This window comes from Apium graveolens, chromosome 7 (assembly GCF_009905375.1).
Source record: "Apium graveolens cultivar Ventura chromosome 7, ASM990537v1, whole genome shotgun sequence".
In the NCBI taxonomy this organism is placed as follows: Eukaryota; Viridiplantae; Streptophyta; class Magnoliopsida; order Apiales; family Apiaceae; genus Apium; species Apium graveolens.
Window position 1 is genome coordinate 189,756,533 of NC_133653.1, and position 15,535 is coordinate 189,772,067.

Sequence of the window (15,535 nt, forward strand, 5' to 3'; positions counted from 1 at the left end):
ACTAATCGCTTAATTATATAATCTTTATATATTATTTTACGTTGTTGTTTAATTTCAATTTTATTATGATTTTTTATATATAATCAAATTATATCAATTTTTAATTACTTGTTTAATTATATCCATGTTTAGATACTTGTTCATTTGCAATTACTTGTTTAACAGTTGTTTATTTGCAGTTACTTGTTTGTGATTAAATTATTGTAATATCAAACTGATCTTTTTGAAATATTGCATATATGGAGGAGAATATGGAGAGGGAGAGATGCGGTCCTCTCGATCGATCGCTTCTGACCATGCAGGATGACCACATTAGCACTCTCATATAGGAGGGGGGTGAGCGAGAAACCGTTGATGTTAAATAGTTGACCGCTAACATGGGTCAGTGGGTACTTGATGATCATCAGAGGCAGTTGCTTACTGGCTGGGGTTTCAGGGTGTTTGTCAACCTAGGGGTTATTCGCCAGAATGACATTCGCTTGATTACGGCCTTGATAGAGCGGTGGAGGCCCGAGACCAACTCATTTCACTTCCCATTTGGTGAGATGACAGTCACACTCGAGGATGTTTACATGATTCCGGGCTTACCTATCACTGGTCGTGTTGTTACTCATGTGGAGCTTGACCACTCGAGACCATATTGGGCTACCAGTTGGGAGGATTTGAGGCTTTCCAATGAGCAGCGGGATGAGATGTATGACTGGGGTGGGGTGACTCTCCACAAGTTACGGGAGAAATATGGTTCCAGGCCAGAGGGTGAGCAACCTCCAGAGTTTTTACAGCAGGATCCCATTGTCTATACACGAGCATATGTTATGTTTCTACTCGGAGGTGTTTTATTTCCTACCTCGTCTCGGGATGTGGTGCACCCCCGATAGTTACAGCTCATACATGATACATATCATATTATCGATTATGCTTGGGGAGCGGCTGTTCTGAGCCACCTATATAGATCTTTGTCCAGGACTGTGTATAAGTCTTATAAATTATTTTGCGGGTGTTCTCTCTTGTTAATGTTGTGGGCTTGGGAGCGTTTATTGCCTGGCCGCCCGGAGATTGCGCCGCGTACGAGGTATGTATGGCCGAGGTATGTCCAGTTAGAAAATAAAAATACAAAATTCCGTATTACAAATATTTTAACACATAATAACCACAAATGATGTATTTTGAGTATCAATTATATCATTTTTCTTTGAAATAGAAAATTTTGTACATTAAAATTTGAAAACATAAATATATTATCCAATATATAATAGATAAGTTATTTCGGAAGTAGACTTATTATGTTCACATCTATATCCTTATAAAAATATTTTATGAAATTGTAGAAAAATTGTTCTTAATAATAAAATTATATTTTTTATTAATAATACTTGTTTCGGTAATACTACTATTATATAATTTGGGAAAATGTATAACCGAGACAGTTTTTGATATATAAACTCATCGTAAACTTATGAGTTTATGAATCAAAAACCATAATATGTATGAACCAAAAATCTTCCGGGGTACGCGTTTCTTGAAATAATCTAAAAAAGTGTAGGATATTTATATTATAATTTTATTATTTCATGATACATAATTTTCACTTTAATTAAAATATTTAATATTAACAATATAATTAGAACATAATGCAAGTTATTTATCTAGTAAAAAAGTTAAATAAGGTGACGTTGTTTCCGCAATGAATCATTGCGGGAGGTAACGTGGCTTCCACAATAATTCATTGTTGCAGTTTTCAACGGCCAAGATCTGTTGGTTCCACAGCCACGTGGAGCCAACCGTGGCCGTGGCTCCACGTGGCCGTGGAACTTTTGCCTTCAAAAAAATATTAATTACATGTACATATATACAAGTCAAAGTTGGTAAGATATTTTACAAGAAAATGGGGGTCACAAGCAGGGTCAGCTGCTGGGAATTTTCGTGGAGATATAACTACAACTTCTGCAACTGCATTAGTATAAAGTAAGAATGCTACTACTAGTAAACCATATTTGTGTTTGTATAGTCCCTATTATATTCATTGTACAATAATATGTTCAAGGGCATCATTGCTGGATTCTGGTATCAAACCAGATGTTGTTGCTGCTGCTGCATTGGCCACTTTTTCTGTTATGGTGCAGATTTACTGGGACCAGAAAACATTAACCAAAGGGAAACGGTCCCTTGTATTATTTTTTGCTTTTTCTTTTACTTAGTTCTATTTTACTGCCTACGCAAACCTTTTTGCGAATAATATTTGTACGTGTTAGATTATTTGTCATTTATATACTGTTATTATAGTTCATAATGATTTAAAGAAATTTCGGAATTCCATTAAATTTTAAATTAAGCACCCGACTTAACTTGATATATAAAATTGAGATAGACTAAACCAATAAAGCAATACATGTCACTCATATTGATTGGGAGCTTATTTAACACCTTGCTCATCAGTTTTAACAAGGGACGAAATCCAAGTAGATGATAAATAGTGAAAGATCTAGCATTTCAACTGATTGATACTTTATGAAGTTATTTTAATTTTACTCGTAATTGTACCCATGACTGGATTTTAAAAACAATGACAGTAACTAATAATAATAATGTAATTTTTACATAATTTTACTTAAAAAGCGGGATGAAGGTATTTTAATTACATAATTACATATTTTGCCCGTGTAGTGTTTATGGAATTTTTGAAACTGTATCCAGTAAACTTTGGTATATGCATGTCTCTTTTGTTTTTCTATGCCCTGGTGGGGGTATCTTTGTCCCGGCGGGGTGTGTCTTTGTCATGTCAATTGTCAAGTGGCTGCGGAGTCTGGAGAAATTTTAATCCTAATTTTTTATAAAGTGTGTAAAAAGAACAGTTTAAGTTTATTATAAAATATAATTTTATAATTTATTTTTAAAATACTTTTTTATAAAAATTAAATAGTGGTAATATGGTTCTTAAAAATGAGGAAATATGAGAGTATATTACTAATTTTAAAAGCCACATGAATCCTACTAGGGCAAGAAATTTCTCATCACTGCAAATTTAAATTTTAGATTTTATTGGGATCCTCTAACAAATGATTCTTTAATTGAAGTTAAAAAATATATATCAGTAATAAGTTGAAAAGTGACTTAGAGTAAAAGAAATAACTTAACAAGCAAAAGTTGAAGAGAGTTCCTTTTCCCATTTAACTTAAATTTTTACAAATATTTATTTGATAAAAGTTAAATATGTACAACTCATATAAAATATTTTATTTTTATATATTTAATAATACATAAGTTACAAAAGTTTATGAAATTAATCAAATTAAGAATTTAACTTCTAACTTTTTAATTTAAGAAACTTTTTACAATAACAAAAAAAAAAAGTTTAATCAGACTAGAGATAACCGATTTTCGTTATGTTTCACGTTTGACTCAACCATGCACGTAGGGGTGAGCAAAAATTTCTATAATCGTTCTAAATCAAACGTTTCAAACCGCCCAAACCGAAATTTTATGTTTTTGTAATGGTTTGAATCGGTTATAGTTTCGTTTTTTTAAACCCGAAAAATAATGATTTGATTTGGGTCCGTTATATCCAAACCACCCGGATATATTAAAATGTTTGACTAATTTATTTTGAGAATACATATATTACATGAATGAATGAAATTTATAAGTAGTTAGAATCCATATTATGTTAAGTATATTTGGATGTTAAATATTACGGTAAAAGATCCAAATTATTATATAATAAACATATTTAATTGATAATTTATTAACTTATTAATTTTTTTACCTAGTACATAAATATATATATATATTTTTCTTTCTCAACGGTTTAAACAAAAATCGCGCAACGCAAACCGTTATAATTTAAGTGGCTATGGTTTTAAGTTAACAGTTACAATTACGGTTATGGTTAGAGGAATTAAAAAATTAATATCTCTGGGTTAGATGGTTTTACCCGCCAACTCTAGGGATGACAATCAGGTCGGATCGGGTCGGGTATTGCAGAATTCATATTCAAACCCAAAAATTTTATCCATACATGAACCCGAAAAATACCCGAGATTGAATACCCAAACCCGATCCATTGGATTTCGGATCAGATTCGGGTATACCCGAAACCCGAACTCGAACCCTAAATCTGAAAATTTATATAATTATTGATATTGCAAGTGTTTGGGATCGAACACGCGACTTGTAGAGAAAGAGTTTTTACGTGTCATCTTCAATCGCTCCACCACATCATTAATTGTGTTATTATATATATAGCTAATATTTAAAAAACCAAATCAATTGATACCCAATTTTTTATATTTATTACTAAAAAATGTTTTGTCAACCTTATAAACCTTATCATCCGTTTAAATGATTGAATAACTATATTTCATTAAACTTTTTAATTAGTTAATTTTTAACATAAATATAAAAATATATGTTCTGAAAAGTATATAATAATATGTATAATGTATATTATAATATATATATAGGCCTTTACTCCGTGAAAAACCATCTTATATGGGAAACCGTGGAGAACCATCGTTTTTATCATTGAATCTCATCATAAATTGTAAATTTTTATCTTAAAAAATATAAAATTTGATGCCAATCTAGAATATAAATATAATAAAAAATTTAACAATTAAAATTTGATAAAATTACTTGATTTTAAATTTGGTTCTACAGTTGAATAATTTTTAATAAGTGTGATTCTGCTATATAACTAATTTAAAATTTTTCAATGATTTTTTAAATAAAAAATTGTGTAACTTCGATTTTTAACTTGATAATTAAAATTTTTAACTATATATTATGAAAAATAAAATAAATTATATATTTTATATTTTTTAAATAATGGTTCTCCACGATTCTCTACGTAAGAGGGTATTACATGGAGTGCTACCCTATATATATATTATTTATAATATTATAATATGTAATATACAAAACTCTAATATTCTAATATTCTAATATATATATATATATATATAATAATTTGGGGTTTTTTCGGATTTCGGGTTCAGAATGGGTTCAAATAGAATTTCGGATTTCAGATCAGTATACCTAATATCCAAATCCAAATCCAAAAAATTTCGGATATAAAAATTAAATCCATATCCAAATCCAAAAAATCGGGTTCGGTAAATTCAAAATTTCGGGTTCCCGTCTACCAGCTAGAGATGCACAAAAGTCCCACTGGGTCGTGCTATGATCGGGCCTTAAAAAACCCGGGTTTTGACCGGGCCGGGTCTTTTCGGGCTTTGAATTTAACCGGGCCGGGACGGACTTTCCAAAAATGTCAGAGCCCGTTTGGGCCCTCAAGGCAGGCCTAACCGGATTATTTTTTTCCCGGACCGGATAGGACCGGACCGGACTTTTTTCTCATTTAAATCGGATCGAGTTTTATTAGAAATTCCGAAAACTACATATGTTAGCAACTAGATCATCGTAAAATGTATTAGTTTACATGAAATATTTTATGAAAACATTACTTCGTTGAAAATATTTAAGTTCGGAAAAAAATAAACATGTTCATAGAATAATACTCCCTCAGTCCCTTCCAATTGTTTACATTTTTGAGCAAGTGTCTGACACGCATTTTAAGGTGCATAAAAAATATAGTTATGTAACTTATTTTTATAATTTTCTTTTTCTGAATAAAAGTTGAATGTTTTAATTTTTATTCAGAAAAACAAAATTGTAAATTTTTTTTACAGAACTATACTTTATATGGACCTTAAAATGCGTGTCGGACACTCTCTAATAAATGTAAATAATTGAAAGGGACGGAGGGAGTATGTTTTATCATTATTATCAAGATATATATACTTACTATATTTTGTTTCATTATTTATGCAATAAAGTATATAAATAATATTATTAATCACAAATATGTAAATATATATGTGTTTAAAGTATTATTTATAATTATAGTAAATGTGAATTCATAAATATATAAGAAAATTGTTAGTCACACACACTGTAGAGGGGGTGAATACAATGTAGAATACAATCAAATCGAACTTTTAATATTTCAAGTAACAGAAAACAAACTTTATTGAAACAATAAACTCTGTTACAGTATGGAACTGTTACCTCTCAGTGATGAACAAATATCACGAGAGCTGCTAGGGTTACAATGAATAATCTTCTCGAATATGATAACACCTATAGTGTAAACCCTATGTCTGTGTTTATATACTACACAGTTACAAGATAATCGTTAATTGATATGGAATATAATTCTGCTTCCTAAAATATATCAATCAGATATCTTTTCTTCCAAGTATTCTATTCTTCATAGAATTTCTTCTTCATGCATATCTCTTTTTATGTTTATGTTAGATATATTTGATAATGTCATGGCTAATATGTTTTATGTTTAGCTTTCAGATCTTACTTGAACATGATAAATCAGTACTTAACTGTTGATCAGTACTTATACTGGAAGTCAGGACTTAAGGATATCAGTACTTATGTTATCAGGAGATAATCATCAGAAGTTAGATATCAGAACTTAAGTGCTGAAGGACGATCAGATAAGGACAGTAGCTGATTAAAGGAAAGAAGATCAAGATAAACATAAGAAGAAATATGCATGAAGAAGGAATTCTGTAAAAAATGGAATACTTGGAAGAAAAGATATCTGATTGATATATTTTAGGAAGCAGAATTATATTCCATATCAATTAGCGATTATCTTGTAACTGTGTAGTATATAAACACAGACATAGGGTTTACACTATAAGTGTTATCATTATTAGAGAAGATTATTCATTGTAACCCTAGCAGCTCTCGTGATATTTGTTCATCACTGAGAGGTAACAGTTCCATACTGTAACAGAGTTTATTGTTTCAATAAAGTTTGTTTTCTGTTACTTAAGTTCTTAAAGTTCGATTTGAGTGTACTATACACTATATTCACCCCCTCTACAGTGTGTGTGTGACCTAACAATTGGTATCAGAGCCTATCTGTTAACATACATACAGTTAAAGATCCAAACACAATCATGTCGGACACAGAAACTCCAACTAAGCCTACCAAAACTGAGGAACCACCAAAGACACAAATTCAGAGTCGGTATGAGACCATCAGAGTTCCCATACTGAGACCATCTGAATATCCCATATGGAAGGTAAGGATGACCATGTTCCTGGAAGCAACAGATCCAGAATACCTTGATAGAATCAAGGAAGGCCCTCACAAACCAACCAAGCTCGCTGTTGTAGTTGCAGGTGAAGCAGCAAAGACCGTACCAAAGGAGAAGAGTGATTATACTGCTGAAGACATAGCATCAATTGCTAAGGATGCTAAGGTACGACACTTACTGCATAGTGCCATTGATAATGTAATGTCAAACAGGGTAATCAACTGCAAGACTGCTAAGGAGATATGGGATGCTCTGGAAACAAGGTGTCAGGGAACTGACACAATTAAGAAGAACAGGAAGACAATACTCACTCAAGAGTATGAACACTTTGACTCAAAGACTAATGAGTCATTGAATGATTTATATGATAGATTTGTCAAACTTTTGAATGATTTGTCATTGGTTGATAAAGATTATTATCTTGAAGATTCAAACCTTAAGTTCCTGTTAGCTCTTCCTGAATGCTGGGGTTTGAAGGCAACGACAATAAGAGACAACTATAATCTTGATGAAACAACTCTTGACGAAATCTATGGAATGCTCAAGACTCATGAGCTGGAGATGGAACAAAGAAGCAAGAGGAAAGGAGGAAAGTCAAGGACAGTTGCTCTTAAGGCTGAAGAAGAATTTCCCAAAGCATCTTCCTCAAAGAAAGACAAGGGTAAAGCTCTTTTCATAAAGTCTGATACTGAGTCATCAAGTTCTGAGAGTGATGATGACTCAGATTCTGAAAGCTTTCCTGAGACTGATGCTGATGAGGAGATGATGAAGCTGTGTGCTCTTATGGTGAAAGGAATCACAAAGATTGCATACAGGAAGTTCAGGAAGGGAAAGAAGTTTTCCAGGAAAGGCATAAGTTCTGATAAGAAGAATTTCAGAAGATCTGAAGGCAGAGGAGGAAAGTCTGACAGAGGAGATTACACCAATGTTAAATGCTATAACTGTGGTGAGAAAGGCCACATATCTCCTGATTGCAAGAAGGTAAAGGGTGACAAAGACAAGGCTCTTGTCACAAAGCAGAAAAGCTGGACAGATACCTCAGACTCTGAAAGTGAGGAAAACTATGCATTGATGGAAAATGCTGATAAAGAAAGTGCTGAGAGCAGTTCTGAAGCTGCTGAAACAAAGGTACCTTAGACTACTTATGCTTTTCATACTGATGATATTAATGAGTTGGGAAGATATCTTAAAACCATGTTTGTTAGTTATAGAGATCAAACTTTAACATGTGAAAGATTAACTTCTGAAAATCTTGCATTTAGGAAAAAAAATGATTTCTTAGAAAAAGAGTTAGTCATGTTCCATCAAACTCAGAAGGATAGAAATGATGCTTTTTATGTTAGGAATGAAGTGCTAAAAATAAATGAATCTCTAAAAACTGAGTTAGAAAAGAAAAGAGAGATTATCAGGACTTGGACTAACTCTGGCAAAACAACTCAAAATTTGCTAAGTAGTGGAAACTGGAAAGAGGGCTTAGGTTATGGAGAAGATAAGAATGATAAAGGAACTGAAGAAATTAAGTCTGTTGATAAGCAAAAGCCAAAGTTAAAACCTGTTAAGTTTATAACTGTAAAGTCTGAAAATGAAAAATCAGAAGTTACAAGAAAATTAACTTCTGACAAACTAAAACAGGAAAAGACAGCTGAAGTGAACATAGGCTTAATGACAAAGAAGCAGCTTAAGTATAAGCTGAAAGATGTTAAGAATGCAAACAAGGTAAAATCACCTAGGAAAAATAGGAATGGAAAGGAAGGTGTGAATAAAAGCAATAATTATAAATCTGTTCCTGATGCTTCTAGGAAAACATGTCATAACTGTGGAAGTTCTAACCATCTGGCTTCTTTTTGTAGGAAGAATAAGAATATTAACTCCTTACCTTCAAAGTCAGGAGTTAAGAGTCAGTCTGTTAGATACAAACCACAAAATCCTTGTTTTCATTGTGGTAGTTTATGGCATTCCATTTATACTTGTTTATAGGAATATCATAGCTTGTACTATGATTATTATCAAATAAAACCTTCTTTGAAGAAAGTTTCCATTGTTCCTTCTAGTGTAAATTCTGATTCAAAGTCTGATAGTGAAAGTTCTGATAAGAAAAATGTTAACATAAACTCTGATGCTAAATCCGCTGTAAATGTTAATAAGGCCAAAGGATCCAAGCAAGTCTGGGTCCTTAAAACTAATAATTAGTGATCTTTGTGATTGCAGGGCAACAGGAAAAATATTCTAGTTCTGGACAGTGGATGTTCAGGACATATGACTGGAAATAAGGCCCTGCTATCAGACTTTGTGGAGAAAGCTGGCCCAAGTGTTTCTTATGGAGATGGCAACATTGGAAAAACATTGGGATATGGCAATATCAATCTTGGAAATGTCATAATTAAACAAGTAGCTCTGGTCTCAGGACTTAAACACAACCTACTGAGTATAAGTCAAATCTGTGACAGAGGTTATCATGTTGATTTCTTTGAAGAACACTGTGAAATTGTGAGTAAATCTAAAGGCAAAGTTGTTCTGAAAGGATACAGGCGTGGTAACATTTATGAAGCTAAGCTTTCAACAAGTACTGATGGTTCTGCAATCTGTCTGATGAGTAGAGCATCAATTGAAGAAAGCTGGAATTGGCATAAGAAACTCTCTTATTTAAATTTCAACAATATAAATGAACTGGTCAAGAAAGATCTTGTGAGAGGATTGTCAAACACAGTATTTGCTCCTGATGGTCTTTGTGATTCATGTCGGAAAGCCAAACAAAGAAAATCTTCATTCAAGAGCAAGACTGAATCATCAATTCTTGAGCCTTATCATCTACTACATGTTGATCTATTTGGTCCAGTAAATGTCATGTCTATTGCAAAGAAGAAGTATGCGTTGGTCATAGTGGATGAGTTCACCAGATACACATGGGTGTATTTCTTGCATACAAAAAGTGAAAGTGCATCAATCTTGATTGATCATGTCAAACATCTGGATAAAATGGTCAAAGATTCTGTGAAAGTTTTAAGGAGTTATAATGGCACTGAGTTCAAGAATTTGATAATGGAAGAGTTCTGCAAAAGCCATGGAATAAAGCAGGAATTTTCTGCTCCTGGAACTCCACAGCAAAATGGAGTTGTTGAAAGGAAGAATAGAACTCTCATTGAAGCTGCACGTACAATGCTTGAAGAAGCAAAGCTTCCAACCTATTTCTGGACTGAAGCTGTGCAGACTGCTTGTTTTACTCAAAATGCAACACTCATTAACAAGCATGGAAAAACACCATATGAGATGGTGAAGAAAAAGAATCCAAATCTGAAATACCTTCATGTATTTGGATGCAAGTGTTTTGTTCTCAAGACTCATACTGAACAGCTATCAAAGTTTGATCTAAAAGCTGATGAAGGAATCTTTGTTGGATATCCACTTTCCACAAAAGCCTTCAGAGTCTATAATTTGAGAACAAAAGTAGTCATGGAATCTATCAATGTCTCTTTTGATGACAAGAAGATTACTGGTCTTGAAGATTTCATTGACCATGATCAGCTGAGATTTGAAAATGAAGACTCAAATTCTGATACTGAAAATCCTAAAAGTCTAAGTCCTGATACTGTAAACTCTGATGGAATAAACTCTGATGTTATTGAAACTGTGGTGGCTACGCCAAGGGAAGATGCACCGATGCAGGGGGGCATACTCAAGATCCTACCACAGCTCAAGAAACATCAGAACATACATCTGGCTCTTCAAATTCTGATTCGTCAAGTTCTGATAAGCCAAGTTCTGATAGTGCTGAAAATTTAAATACTGAAGACTCCAACTCAGAGAGCATAGTTTCAGGGGGAGCATCAGAAAATGAAAATGAAGATAGCATGGATCATGGGGGAGCATCCAAATCTAGAGAAAACCTTCCATCTGCAAGGAAGTGGACAAAATCACATACACCTGATTTGATAATTGGAAATCCTGATGCAGGTGTCAGAACTAGAACAGGTACTTCAAATGAATGTCTTTACAATTCTTTTCTCTCTCAGACTGAGCCAAAGAAAGTGGAAGAAGCTCTTCAAGATGCTGATTGGGTGCAAGCAATGCAGGAAGAGTTGAATGAATTTGAAAGAAACAAAGTTTGGACCCTAGTGCCAAGACCAAAGAATAGATATGTTGTTGGTACAAAGTGGGTATTCAGAAACAAAACTGACAGTGATGGCATAATTACAAGGAATAAGGCAAGGCTGGTTGCAAAAGGATATTCTCAACAGGAGGGAATTGATTATGATGAAACATTTGCACCAGTTGCTAGGTTAGAAGCCATAAGGATATTCTTGGCTTATGCTGCTCACAAAAAGTTTACTGTCTTTCAAATGGATGTAAAAAGTGCTTTTCTCAATGGAGAATTGGAGGAGGAGGTATATGTTGAACAACCTCCAGGTTTTGTAGATACCAAACATCCAGATTATATCTACAGGCTTGATAAAGCACTTTATGGACTTAAGCAAGCTCCTAGAGCATGGTATGAGACTTTAGCTCAGTTTCTTCTGGAAAGTGGATTCAACAGAGGGACAATAGACAAAACACTGTTCTACCTCAACCATGGAAAGGACTTACTTCTGGTCCAGATTTATGTTGATGATATCATTTTTGGATCTACAAATGACAAACTTTGCAAGAAGTTTGCCAAACTAATGCAGTCAAGATATCAGATGAGTATGATGGGGAAACTTAGCTATTTTCTGGGCCTTCAAGTCAAGCAGAATGAGGAAGGCACTTTTATTTGTCAAACCAAGTACACCAGAAACTTGCTGAAGAAATTTGGAATGCAAGATTGTTCAAGTGCATCCACTCCAATGGCCACTGCAACAAAACTGGATAAGGATACCGGTAAATCAGTAGATATTACTGACTACAGAGGTATGATTGGCTCTCTACTCTATCTAACTGCTAGTAGACCTGATATCATGTATGCTACCTGTCTTTGTGCAAGATTTCAAGCAAATCCAAGAGAACCTCACTTAACAGCTGTAAAAAGAATCTTTAAGTATCTTAAAGGAACAGCTGCTCTGGGATTATGGTATCCTAGAGAATCAGATTTTAAACTAATAGGTTACTCAGATGCAGATTTTGCAGGTTGCAAAATTGACAGGAAAAGCACAAGTGGAAGCTGTCAATTTCTTGGAGGCAGATTGGTTTCTTGGTACAGCAAGAAACAAAAGTCAATTTCCACATCAACTGCAGAACCAGAGTATATTGCTGCAGGAAGCTGTTGTGCACAAATTCTTTAGATGAAGAATCAGTTACTGGATTATGGGTTAACATATTTCAAAATCCCTATTTACTTTGATAATCAAAGTGCTATTGCTATGACAGGTAATCCAGTTCAACACTCTATGACAAAGCACATCAGCATCAGGTACCACTTCATCAGGGAACATGTGGATGAAGGTACAGTGGATGTAACGCCCCCAAATCCGGGGTCAGAGGATTTGGTCGTCACTATAAAACTTCAATCCAAATTAACATGTTAAATCAATTAATAAATGCCAGCGGAAGATAATTATCATAAATGACCCCAAACTACTCCAAGATCTTTTAAGGTTACAGTTCTAGAAACAAGGTATCCAAATTCCACCAATAAATTTTCAGTTTCTTTTAAAACTCTTTTCAATAAATTCCAATTCAAAACTAAACCCACTAGTATAACTACGAAATGAAGTATACTAGGCCCAAATAAAATATACAACTATAATATAATATAATATAAACAACTTTATACAATAAAACTTACACTAGCCCGCAAACCCTGGACCAACCACCTTCCAAAAGCTTCTTCTTTGCTTCCTCGAATTACGCGGCTAAACAGCAAGCTAATCCTCACTGGAGGTTAAATTTAAAAACAGGCAAGTATGAGCGAAAGAAATGCTCAGCAAGTTCATTATAATATATATATGGTTGTTTTGACATAAACCGACATCTGCATTAGAGCAGAACATTTAAAATCATAATTGCTGAATATTAAAATTTTAGTTGAGGAATCCCAGAATTGATTCCTTAATTGTATTCAAAACTATTTTGATATTTTTGAGCGAAATGCTTCAGCAATACTTTGAATCTTGACGAGGATCAAACTCGTAAAACAGTGTTTACGGAAATATCGTAAACCACAATAACATGAAACAATGATTATGGATTGAATCATAAACTTTATTCAAAACCGAACTCTTTAAATTAATACTTATTTTGCTGTCATATCAAATTAGATATCAATATGAACTTTGATGCTCACAACATTCCATATTGAAGTCAACATCATTCATCTATACTAATACCACCTTTGATATTTAACAACAACGTGAGTATCAACATAAATTAGAATCTAAATTAAAACTGCATTTTACCATTATTCCAAAACAGAAATAGTTGATAAATCTTTCCTTATAAGATTATCAAAAGTAATATAATAATATCGATTGGAACCAAATTATGCACTATGTTGTTCCTGATGATCAGTCATGAAACAACACCGGTATCCCGCAGCCATACCGTTAATATAGGTACTACCCGTATCCCGAAGACATACGGTACCTATAGGGCGCCAGAAAAGGCATAACAAGCCTTTTAAGATATTACACTTCCGTATTACACTTCTGTATAATAGCTCACGCTGGACCGGTGCTTCGGCCTCTTACGCAATCAGTAACCATTCAATCTCAAAACCTTTAATTGAAAAGGGGTCATAATACTCGACACCCGAAATAATTTTATTCCCCCATTCACTTGGGCAGGAAAACTTGCAACAAAATCATTTTTCTCAAAACCCAAAACATTTGTAAATCTATTCTGAACATAGAATAGCAGAGGGTACTTGCATAAACAGAATTATTTAATTCAGCGATATATAAAACATTTATCTATCTTGAACTGAGAATAGGAAAAGCAATACTTGCATGATAAGATTTTAAATAAATATCACTTGAACAATAAGTGATGATAGGGATACTTGCCTTTAGGTTTTAACAGTTAGTCACACTCGCAAACACGCATCTATTCTGACATTCTATCTTAAAACATCACCGTCCTTTTTTCAACACTTGACTGATATGCTGCTCCTGCAATTTCTAGAAGCCAGTTATCCAATTCCATTCCATCTCACTCTTTATCTAACATCTTGTCTTGATCAACTCGAATGATCCGCATCTATAATTAAAATATAGAACTTTAATTGTCTAATCGATAACCACTCGACGAATTACGCGTCAAAAGCCTATCGTCTACCCATACGATAGCCCACACATAAATATAACAGACAAACACAGGATTCTTGATCCACATACACACGTAATTCACATAGCACATAAGCACATAACTCATATATCACATAATTCATATCACATAAGACTCAGTTCATCAGAAGGGTCGACTCAATATGTTTAAAACTGAAATCGGATTAAAAATATGATTTTTCAGTCACTACGCGACTCAGAATCGATTTACAAAGCAAGCGACCTTTCGAAACAAAAAGGATTTTGGTCTCGAAAGTATTTTTATTGAAAGCGGAATATTTTTCTGAGTCTGGAGGCGTTCGTTTCGTATTAAACAGACGAACGGTTGATTTATTATGAATTTTTGAACATTTTTCGGAATAAAAACAATCTCCGAATCATTTAATAATAAAACAATATGGCTCGAACACCCGAAAATAATTTTATAAGAATTATTGAGCCTGGAAAATAATTTAAAATAATATTTTAAAACTCGAAACTATTTTTCGGAATTTTTAAATCAATTTTAAATAATTAAATCTAATTATTAGATCAATTAAAATTAATTAATAACTAATTAAATTAATTAATCAATTAAAATTTAAATTAATTGACCAATTAAATAATTAATTATCAACTAAAATTAATTAATTAAATAATTAAGATTTATTTTTGAATTAAAATAAATTTTCAGAATTTAAAATAATGATTTTGAAAATAAAAATGAATTTTCAGAATAAAAGAAACTAAATTTTGATTTAAAATAAAATAGAAATTGCAGAAACAGGTTCTTAGAAAACAGATTGGATAATTTAGGATCGAACCCGGGTCAGAAATAAAACCCACGGGTCATAATTCGGGTCAAACCGGGTTGCCAAGAACAACCCAGACCCACCGGATAATTTGTCAGAATCCGGCGGCGTCGGGAGTTCCGGCGAAACACCGGCTAGCCCCAAAACAGCGTCGTTCTGATTGATTCCAAATACGGTTTCGATCCTCTGCAACCCAGCAACATTACGACAAGAACAAGGCTGCCGCACCCAAAATCCGGCCAAAGTAGCCATTAAAGCCGGTGATAAACCGAGCTTTTCCGACCAAAACTTGAACTCAGTCATTTCTAAACCAAAAAGCATGATTCAAGTGCCAAAATGAAGCTAATTAAACATATAATCTATCCGAATA

At 33.4% G+C, this 15,535-nt stretch overlaps 1 protein-coding gene across 1 annotated transcript; it reads left to right on the forward strand.

Annotated features, from left to right (window-relative positions):
- The first annotated feature begins 377 nt into the window (after window positions 1-377).
- On the forward strand, window positions 378-878 carry LOC141674276 (protein MAINTENANCE OF MERISTEMS-like). Its single transcript, XM_074480997.1, has one exon. It carries the CDS (start codon window positions 378-380, stop codon window positions 876-878), a length of 501 nt encoding a protein of 166 aa, XP_074337098.1.
- The last annotated feature ends 14,657 nt before the right edge of the window (window positions 879-15,535 follow it).

Coding starts and splice junctions, on each gene's coding strand:
- LOC141674276 (XM_074480997.1), top strand. CDS start 378: ATGGGTCAGTGGGTACTTGATGATCATCAGAGGCAGTTGCTTACTGGC.